This window comes from Ornithodoros turicata, chromosome 1, assembly GCF_037126465.1.
Source record: "Ornithodoros turicata isolate Travis chromosome 1, ASM3712646v1, whole genome shotgun sequence".
Taxonomy (NCBI): Eukaryota; Metazoa; Arthropoda; class Arachnida; order Ixodida; family Argasidae; genus Ornithodoros; species Ornithodoros turicata.
This window is the reverse complement of record NC_088201.1, coordinates 46,840,060-46,850,828: the sequence shown is the minus strand read 5'-3', so window position 1 is coordinate 46,850,828 and position 10,769 is coordinate 46,840,060. Positions and strand designations below refer to the sequence as shown.

The 10,769-nt window shown below is 44.4% G+C and overlaps 1 protein-coding gene across 1 annotated transcript in view; it reads left to right on the top strand.

Moving 5' to 3' along the window:
* The first annotated feature begins 5,798 nt into the window (after positions 1–5,798).
* Positions 5,799–10,769, top strand: part of LOC135389405 (mucin-19-like) — a 65,590-nt gene continuing 60,619 nt past the window's right edge. Inside the window, exons 1-2 of the mRNA XM_064619473.1 lie at positions 5,799–5,914; positions 8,098–8,161. Coding sequence (XP_064475543.1) covers positions 8,113–8,161 — 49 coding nt within the window. The 5' untranslated portion in view covers positions 5,799–5,914; positions 8,098–8,112. The remainder of the gene's footprint in view (positions 5,915–8,097; positions 8,162–10,769) is intronic.

The window sequence follows — 10,769 nt, the reverse complement described above, 5'->3', positions numbered from 1 at the left end:
TATCGGCAGCAGTAAAATTTTAAGTCATTCAATAGCGGCAGTGGGCGAATGTTGTACGTAAAGTTTTAGCGTGGTTGTATTAAAGTACATTTTTGTAACTATTTTTTGGTTACCAAGACGCTCAACCCTGTTGTCGCTTAGTCTATTGTGCCCGATGTTGTTATTTTCGGAGGCCTGTGGGAGGTGATGACCTTGTCGTAGGATTTAGGACGGTATACTCTCTATTAGGATCTATTAACACAATGCCACTTTAGCGCAACTTTGCTTTTAGCCCTTTTAGTGAAATGGAAGTGCGCAAAAGGTTTCGCAGCGAGGTTGAGCCGTGTAAAGGGGTTGCGCAGTCCGGTTGCTAGAATTTCAGTATTGTTCGCCCACGAGCGATTCTTTTCGCAACCTCCAGGCGGAACCTGTCCATCACTTGGCTCCTCCTCCGAAGGCATCCAGTCGCAATGGCTGGCTGTCGTGGCATCACCTCCTAAATGTAAATTCCGCATCCCTGCCGTCGCGGGTTACGAAGGTGATGGTAGCAGTATGGAAGCTCCTCCGGCGGTTCATGTAAAATATTTCACGCGAATGTGTTCTGGAATACGTACTTGCAAACTGTCGACCCTATTTTCACTTCTCGCTCTCGTGCGATTGGACGAAGATGATGATGATGACGACATTTTCTCACGCCATCTGACCAGTTCGTTCAACACTACAATGAAGGGAGCCTACTCTCTGCAACTTCACTTCTGGTGGCAACTTCAATTGCGTGCGGCCGTCGTGGGAACGAAGTGGCAGCAAAAGTTGCACCGTGTGAATGGACCCTTACCCTCCGCAATAATGTCCCGACGAACGATAGACTGCATCATGACAACCGCACAGGCACTTTGTAGGCGATGTTAACCTCTGTCGAGACTATTGTGCTCCTGATGAAATGGTACCCTCACCCTTTTCTCTACTTTTCTCTAAGCCCGCATCCGAGCCGTTCGACTCTTCGCGACAGCAGACCGCATCTACACAGACTTTTTACTTTTTTTTTTTTTTTGTCGAAATGAAACCTATGGACCAAATACGTACCAAACACATCTTACGTTATCTTACTCATTCGCGAAACTGCATGTTTATTCTAGCGCGACACGCAAAAGTAAAGTTTCCTGCACTAATGTGCCGTGCAGGTCGGAATATTTGTGTACTCAAAACCCAGAATACGCAGGAGCTTAGAATTGTAAATTGTTCACGTTTAAGTCACACCAATACATTGGGCATGCATTGTCAGCGGACAGCCCATCCCCAAAGCTTCCTCATTTTCTGATGTCTGATAGCTGTAACCTTATTGGTCGACCTCCGATATAACGAGTTTCGGGTTGAACAGATGCATTCCCACGTGGTCTTGAAAGGACTATGCAATTTCCCTAGCACCCCATAAAATTTTTCCTAAAAAGTATTTCGCTTGTCGTGAAACTCGTACGCCAGAATGTTTCCCGGTCGAAGTGCGCCGTTTTTTAACCACTCGCGATCCTGGGCGCCTCCCTGCATTGGATTCTCACACGGGTCGCAGAAAGGCGTCGGACAACTATGGGCGTCCCGTGCGGTGATAACCACTGATCTCGATTGTAAAAGGCTGGATCGCGGATAGGGAGCGCGAGCGTGCGGCAACCGGCCGCCATCTTACTGTACCCAAAACAGTCGCCGCAGCGATCATGGCAACTTCTTGCAATTACGGTCGTACCAACCCTACCCCGGCAAGGATACAGGGCCGAAATTTCTACAGGTGAGTCATTCTTTATCAAGGAATAAATAGGCGTCCATTCTGTACATTTATTTGAGCATTATGAAGTGTTTTTTTGCCCCAAACCAGCACTGGGTGCCAGTCGTTTGATCGCTCTTCCGAGGTTCAATCGAACACACTTGCATTTTACCCGCCGGCAAATACAGTTTGAGTGCATAATATGCTGGAGTGAACATGTTACACTACACTGATAGTGGTGTCATCAATATGTGCGAGCACTCGAGCGCTTTTCTGCATGCATTGCTAGCACGGTACCAAGTGTTCTCTACGGAAGCAAGTGCACAGTCATTTCTTTGAACCACCTTCGCGTATAAGTTCAGTATTACGTCGTAATAAGACCAAGATAGTCACCCTTTTTCATGTATTGGTAGTGTTTTGTGCCTTGGTTTGATTTGTGGCAAAGAATCCTACGTAACGGTGGTGTGGTGTGACTTGGATACCGCCTTTGTGTCTGAGCTATGTTGTCAGCTTGTTGCGATAATAATAATTTGTAGCTTGTCGTGTTATTTGTAGCAGTGTGGTCTCTCAATACAGGTTTCCTCACGGGGGCTACCCAGAGGATCGTCTGTGTCATCGAGCATCATCTGTGTCATCGTCTGATGCGATCGAGCTTACATATAAGTATCATGTTCCTCATTTACGGGTTCCTACTTTACGGGGAGGAACCACCCCAGTGCATGCACTGTGGTGAGCCTCTCTCAATTTTGCACATTCTCTTTACATGTTCACATCATGGAACACATCACTTCAGAGAGTTTTATATACACCTTAGGCTCCTCACCAAGCATTGTGTCTTGGTGATGAAGCTATAATTATTTTTAGAACAGCGTTTAAACGTTGAAATTTTTAAAAGATATCGGGATTGTAAACCCTGTTTTAAAATGATGTTTTAAACATTTATGCAGTGCTTTTAAAAAGCAACACATTTATTTTTAACTAGCTGCATCCTAACCAATGTTCTCTCCTTCACAGCTGCCTCGACATACGCAAGAAATGGGTGCAAAACCTGAGCAGTGCCCACAAACTTCGATCGCCGCAGCACCTCCAAAAAGTAAAAGCACATGTGTCACATGAGATTTTTAAAGGTATTCATAGTATATAATACCTTGTATTAACTGTTGTAGATCTAACCCACCTCTACAGTATACACCCTCAGGAATTAAAACTTGTTGTGGAACTGTGATAATTGTTTCAGTTGCTAGGCATGCACATATATGCTATAAGAAGAAAATTATTTCTTGAGAATGCACTACTGTTGATCACACTCATGCAGCTGTAGGTTTACCTTCAGACTCTTGGAACTCTCTGTAGTTGCCTTAGCTGCAGGAGGAGTGTCCTCCAGCATGTCAACTACTTGCAAAAATATTGACGTATTTAAGGTTATGACACAGTTTGAAGGATGTTAATGCAGGAAATTTGCAGTGGCAGGGCCTGCCACTGCAGGTGAAACAGACAGTGGAACCTACTGAATATTTTATGGTCTCGAAGTGGCGGTTCCTTCAGGATGGGAATATCTTAGATGGGAGCAAAAAGCTTGAAATTAACAAAGTGTTTTTTGCATTAAGCAATTTGTAATACACTGAACACATAGGCAGCAAAACAAAAATTTTAAATTCAGCATGTATGAAAATTAGGTGCAACAAGTTTACGTAGTGTACCTGTACATTGTCATTCCTGAGATATATATTGTCATTACAGGGAGGTCACAAAACAATAAACATATTGTTTTGTCACTTCCCTGCACATTCATTGTATCTTGAAATGCGTATATGCCAGAATAAATGTTGAAAAATGTATATTCTCTTTATTCATAGAGCATAACATCACTTATCTTTACAAAAGCATATCGTGTTTACATCTTTGTCACGCAGAATGCACAATCAAGAAAGCCATCTTCCACTAAACATCACGTTTGACATGATTCAGTTGGTATCATTTCATAGACAGGGTACACCAGGGCTCCAGTTTCAAGCTCCAAATCGTCATGTTGCAGTTTGGAAACCGTACATGTGTAGTGCAAGAGAGCCCTCGCACATTAAAATGTAAGGTGGGAGTCACTGTTAATGCAAAGTCCCATGAGAGAGACTGACGCTGAAGCAAAGTGTGCAAACTGCGGAAAGTGTCGGAAATTGTGCCTGGTTTCACGGCAGTGCTACCACACTCCCTTTTAGATGACGATGATAATGATTGGGGTTTCAGATGTGCAGCTGCATTTTTTTGCAACGTGCTCCACATAACAAGCATGACAAAGTCAGCAGTGGATGGCAGGCCCCCGTCCCTACGCAGCTTTGTTCACGCCGCAGTTCTATTCAGCAAAAGCATGTGAGTACGCGAGAAGGACATTCAATTTCACCTGCAAATAATCAGAGCAAATGAAGGGAGAAGAAAAAAAAAGTGCTGTACTTTAAAAGGAGATAAGTCTTGTGTCTCAAGGAGGTGTTACCACTTACTAAGTAACTTGATTAAGTTTACATCAATACCTAGATTAACTGGTCTAAGCGTGATCTAATAGCGTGAAGTAATTGTTTGGGATGCTTCGGTGTGTTCATATTTGCGAGGCATTACGTCGAAGACACCACTGTCGTTCACTAAAAGACTCTTTCTTGCTTGATATAAATCACACTAAATGCATACGCCTGTCTAAAACAACGGCTGTGATTCTATGGGGCGATTTCTTTCTACCATGAGGGTATATCCTTTCTGGGACCGTTCTTTGTGGAACAATTTTTGTCCAGAACGCAGCACGGGAGATTATATACATGGTTGTTGTTAATCTCACATCGTTTCTTATTGAAATATTGCCTTGGAAACGTGCTGTAGTACAATCCCCAGCGCTGTACTGCAGTGACGGTCTAGTTTCGGAATGCAAAACATAACGCAATTAAGAATCGAACGGCAGGACACCTGTGAAACACTGTTAGGATACATCAGTATACTGGCACCTTACAAAATTGTGTGACGACAAAAAACGATCAACGCCTGCAGCGCAATAAATACTCAAAATCTCTGTTGCCTCCCATTGTTTTCTCTGGGCACACACAGCGCTTTAGGACCTCCCAACATGGCGGCCCGAATGCGTGCCTCTCCCCCACGAGCCCCTCTCCCATGCGCGATCCAGATGGTGGTGGTGATGGTGAAAGGACTTGCCGTTGTCGGCCTCACGTATGTGGGCAACGTCACGACTCACGCCCTGGGGAAATGTGCGTCCTGGGCCGACTTCTAGGGCAACTGTGCCGACATATGTCTGAAAGCGTCTGAGGAAAACCCAGGAAAAACCCCAGACAGCACAGCCGGCACCGGGATTTGAACCCGGGTACCTCCCAGTCTCGACATGACATGGCTAGCACGCTAACCACTGATCCAGCCTTTATACATAGAGATCAGTGGTGATAACCTGTCATAACACTCCTGCTGCCCTTAGCGCTCGCGCATCGCCAGGCGTATCAGCTTCGTGTGACTTCGGCACTTGATTTAAATGATCTTGTGAGAAAACGTTTCGAATGCTGAACATAAATCATCGGTCGTGTGTTCAGCCGTCAAACAAAAACGAGTAAGAGGACGCCTTATAGTCCATTTAACATCGATGACAAAAGGAGACACTCCTCGGCCTCGTGCAAAGACGCATTGTCGTAGCATACAGGCACAAAAAGAAAGAACAGTAACGTACACAAGCCAGCTGTGCTATCAACTTGCTGACGTGCCCTTCTAACTCGGACAGATACAAATATGTTAGGTCACTCTTGCCATCTCCAAGGCGTTCCGTGAGGTACGAGCTCCTGAACACGCCATCAATTGAACGATTTCTACGAAAACGTTAGTTCGATTCACGTAGACAGCTACACAATGCAAAATGGCTTTGCGGGAAGCTTAAATACGTGATGAGGTTATCCCAAGTTCGATTAATTGCGCCAGACGCCCACCTGTTTCACGTGCATCAATGGGAAGCGCCGCGTTATTCAGAGTTTCAAGGTGTCCTCCGCTCTTTCGAGCGTTCCGTACTGAATAGAGAGGTGATCACGAGAAAGAGAGGAAAATTTTATAGGTTCTGCTTAATGCTGGCTTTGTGGAAACTGTGCGGTCCATTCCCCCTCCGCTGTACCGCAAGCCGGAACCTTGAGCATCTTTATGAAGCAATAAGAGGTGAGTTGATTTGACAGTTGTGATGACGTTATTGAGGTTCGTTCACTCGGAAGGGTCAGGAGAAAAGTACATGTGTCCTTGGTTGCGACTGTAGCCATTGTGGGGTCAACACACTAGCACCTGGGGCTTGATCCGTGCATTACGAGTGTGTTTGTGTGCGAATATTTTGTATATCGGTAGGTGATAGTAGTGATCGTAGTTTTTTTAATGCATTTTCTTTTTCTTTTTTTGCACGGAGAGCAGGATAAACATCTCGCTAGCGGTGATTATCTCGTGGAGGGGTCACATGTTTAGGGATACGTATCAAATAGCACGAAAACAATTGGCGTAGAATCAAAATATGATGTGGTTCAAATATAAGCGAGAATTTCTTTCAATACACCCCATTTACAACTAAATCTACTGCTTGCGACACTGTTGTCTGGAATCGCCTGTCAGTACTTCTGCAGCCCATATTTCCTTGGTTGCCCTCAGAAATGTTGTTCCAATATTGTATTTAAAGAAGGACCATATGCTGCACGTGTTTTTTACTCAAAATAAAACATCTTGCAACACTTGGAGATTTGTGATTGGTGCTGATTTCAGACAAGCGTGTCGCAAGTAGTACGCATTACTTGTCATGTGTACTTTTACGTATTCCACCGTTCGAAAGTCTTTCAGTTAGTAATCGGTTTCTCGCCAAAGTGTGTGTCAAGTTTACACGACGTCCTCAGTATTGTTGACTGTCCTACTTCCTGAAAATAGCTAGACTCTAAAAACAACTTCACCGCATGACACCCTCAAGCACATTCGGAATCTAATCCTGCATCACGGTTGCAATGAGGAACGAACAAGAGTAACCAATAGAGTAGGTAAGGTAAGAAAAGAATAAGCCAGCAAGAGAGTTTGAAATGAGAGAGATGCCGTTTCGACATTTGGAAAAGGAAGGAAGCATAAACTTGTGGAAGCTTGTTTCACAGTCGTACGTGACTAATCCTTCTCCCTTAAGTTTGTTAAACAAATAACGTGTTTAAATCCTTCCCCTGCATTCTAATCCTCTGTAGTCCTGTTACGACATAAGCATAATATTTTAACTCAAGAAAGATTGCATGAGCAGCTGTAATATATTTTACTTTTCTCTTATTACTGCGGTCAGTTTCTTTTTTTTTTTTTCCTATGTAATGCAGTACTCTGTTGGACAGGTGTATAAACTCCATAAGACTAAAACCATATCGAATTGAATAACTGCTGCGCTTTGTTGAATGGATGGATGGGTAAATCAAGACTCGCACAGGTCGTGCGATCGATACCGTATGACCGGTAATTCGCACCGTACCCAATTCCGTGCTGCCGGTAGCCACGTCTTCGAAAACACATTCCACATACTATAGTTCTCTCTTGAATTTTGACGTGTCCACCTGCACAGTTAGTTGACTGGAGCTTTTAGCCGACATACCGGTCCAGTTAAACGGAGTCATAATTGTTATTTATTACCTTTCGTTCAACACCACACGAAATATTAACACATCATTTATGTCTGAAGTGCTTTCTCATACCTACCAGTGATCATGCCACATTCCTGCTTAAAATAGTCAGTTTACCAGTTGTGCTAGCAAATGCGTAGTGGAAAATTGTGACATTCACATTACTTTTCTGCAATTGCTACTAGCGAAACTACGAGGTCTGAAACGAGTTCAAGAGCATTGCCACGATACTGACAATTTCGTGGGATTAATAATGCAACCGCATGATTTAAAAGCGCTAAAAGGATGAAACACAAACACACGCAACACCGAGCGCCAAGTTTCAACACTTTACTACAGAATGTGCTCTTTAAACCCTGCAACAGGAATTGCATCTCCCTTTCAGACAATAAGGAGCTTTCCGAGCTGACACACGTATTGTCCGCTCTTCCAAACAGGAAGGTGTTGTATTCTCGGTGTTGTGTGTGTTTGTGTCTCATCCTTTTAGCGCTTTTATGTCATGCAGTCCTGTCACCAACAAGCCCAAATGGAGGTTTTAGTTAACAATTTAACGCTGTCGTATGTGATGGACGCTACCACAGAAAAACGAAAGCTGCGAATTACGTTACGTTGTCGTTAAATTGTCACCCATGTCTGTAGGAAGCGTTTTGCTTTGTGTGTGTGTGTGTGTGTGTTTTGCTTGCTATCTTTTACTACTCTTCGCACTCTTTTTATCTACAGGTACATTCGAACACCATGACAGCTCTGTCTGTCTCCTTGTTGATACTGCTTGTCAACTCACGAGGTATATTGAGGCGTCCAGTACGCATTTATTCATATTTTGTGGAGTAGCACACATTTTGTAATGGGCGAGCAAAAGCAAAATGAGTTTCTTCAATGATAATTCCAACAAGAAAAGGGCACGCCAGGGGCATGTCTCTCAGATCTGAAACGTCTCCTACACCGTGGTACCTGTATCAAGGATTATTGTCTTCATGTGCGCCAACTCCAGGGCAAATCAATAACATCGATTTACCGAGAGTGCATGAGATTGACAATGACGAAACATAATCTCAAGTAGTCTTCCGTCACCGCAATCAATGAAATCAATCATTACTGTCCGGTTTGTGAAAAACATGAAGTGCCAGCTTGATACGCTGTCACTGGCGATCAAAGGACCTCACACAAAATCAGGAATAGATTATCGCATCACTTCGAAGATCTGGAAGGCCAACTCGTTGTGATTGATTGATGATATCGGGTATTCAGTTGAAACGGAAATATGTGGAGAAAAACACGTTTTTATCTGAAAGAGCCACGTAGAACACAAGCTTCGTTTTCCTCAAATGTTAGGAGGACGTTAGTGAACAATCAGGTCTTTGTATCCATCTAGTCTGTACTTAAGGCCAGTTCCCACATACAGCGCTTCGCTTTATAGCGCTAGAAAATAGCGCTCAAAATCTGGCGCTGTTTTTCCGGTTGCCGTTCTCACACACTACCGAGCACAGAGCGCTATCCTGCTGCAGTCACGGGATATCTCGTTGCGACGTGTTGCACCGGTACCACCGTGATTGTTTATTGTCCGCGACGGATATCCGCAGCATGAACGCGGATGACACTTTCGATGCTGTGATCGCGATACCTAACTATAGTAACCAAAGAGACATGAATTGGCAGATGCACGGGCAGATGAAACTCGTGGCCATTTTCACGTCGTCGTCGTCGCCTTCCCGCCTTGCTGCTTCGAGTGATCGGAAGCAAAACAAAAACCCCAGCTTCCGCGACGTCACGGCTGAAAGACGCTCACGATTGCTTAACACAGGCTCACCGCTCAATATAGCGCTAAAAAAGTTGACCGGGGCTCTACTTCGACAAGAGTGGTTTTATAGCGGTTCGCAGCAATGCGAGGAGGAAAATATAGCGCAATTTTCTAGTGCTATGTAGCAAAGCGCTATATGTGGGAACTGGCCTTTACTGGGTACATTTTCTCGCCTTTTCTGTCACTGAAGCTGACTAGCGGGATCAACTTCAAAGAGCTTGATCTTCTGTTTTTTATCTTTTTGTTGAATATCGTTTTTGCGTTGGCCAAGTTCTTCATAGCGTAAAGGCATAAACGCACGGAGCGTTTTTCCGACGTTTTCAGGACGCGCGCGCGCGCTCGGCGTGCATGTGATCTCGGAAAAAATAGTTTTTCAACATGCGCGGAGGGTGTACGCCGGAATCTGTCAACTACAGCTACTTGCCCGCATCTGGGCGCGTTTTCCGAGAAGTAGACTAGAACGATGGCCGTCGTGCGGGAGACAAGGTTGCGTATGAGCAGCTCGCATAAATTTTTTGGACATTATCCACCACTAAATTTACTTGTACATTTTAATGATATCTGGAATGAATGAACGCAGGAACCAGAGGAAAGAAGAGCATCGGCACGTTCTAATAGACACTTGTGGCCGACGAATATAGCCACAGTGGCACGCGTCACTCGCTCCGTATACGCGTCCCATACGTTTCTGGTGGTCGCCTCGCGGGCGTTTCTTAGCCGCGTGTCTAAGGCCATGGCGTGCGTGCGACGTTTTGACGCTGGGAAAACGTCCCATGCGTTTCGGGCTTTATACTTCGGGTCAGGAACGCACGTATGAGTAGTAAACGCTGCTGGTTCAACGTGGACTAACGAATGCTGCACCTGTGAGATGTGGTAATTACTCCGCGCGAAGAAGAGCGACATTTTCCTGCAGCTGCCTACGACGGGTGCTTCGAGCCATTCCTGTAAGAGACTGGATGGATGAAGGGGCAGCATAAATTGCACTGCACAAAACGCTTTGAGGGGGGCACGAACATCTTCTGTTGGGCATACTAAGAAAGTATGAAGTACATCTGAAGCGGTTATAAAGTTGGTCACTATATGAATAATATATCAAACGGATACCGTATTTGCTCGCATAATTTGCGCACTTTTTTACAAAAAAAATTAAGGAAATGTTGGGGGTGAGCAAAATACGCGTGGCATTAACAAGACGACTTGAAGAACGTGTGCAAAATCTCTTAAAAGATGTTAAGTTTCTATTAAAAGATGGGCCTTTAGGTGAATAATAAAGTAGTATCTGGATGATACGAAATCTACCGGGTAGCTGCAAAACATTCGTATCATCCGAAATTCGTATAAAAAAATTACACTAAAATGAAAATAGGAGAAAACGATCCTCTCTCTTCGTTTTTGGCCAATGCTGCCGAAATTTGCGGGATGATTCGAAAGGCCCAGGACGTGCTTTTCACACTTTTTCTAAAGCGAGCTTCTCCTAAAGCCGCATGCGTTAGGTGAAGCCGCCTTGCGGAATGCTGACGCGTAACAATGCCAGAAGTTTTCCTGATATGTTTCCTCCACGTGTTCTGGTCGTTGTTTTCCTAAGCCAGCGCGA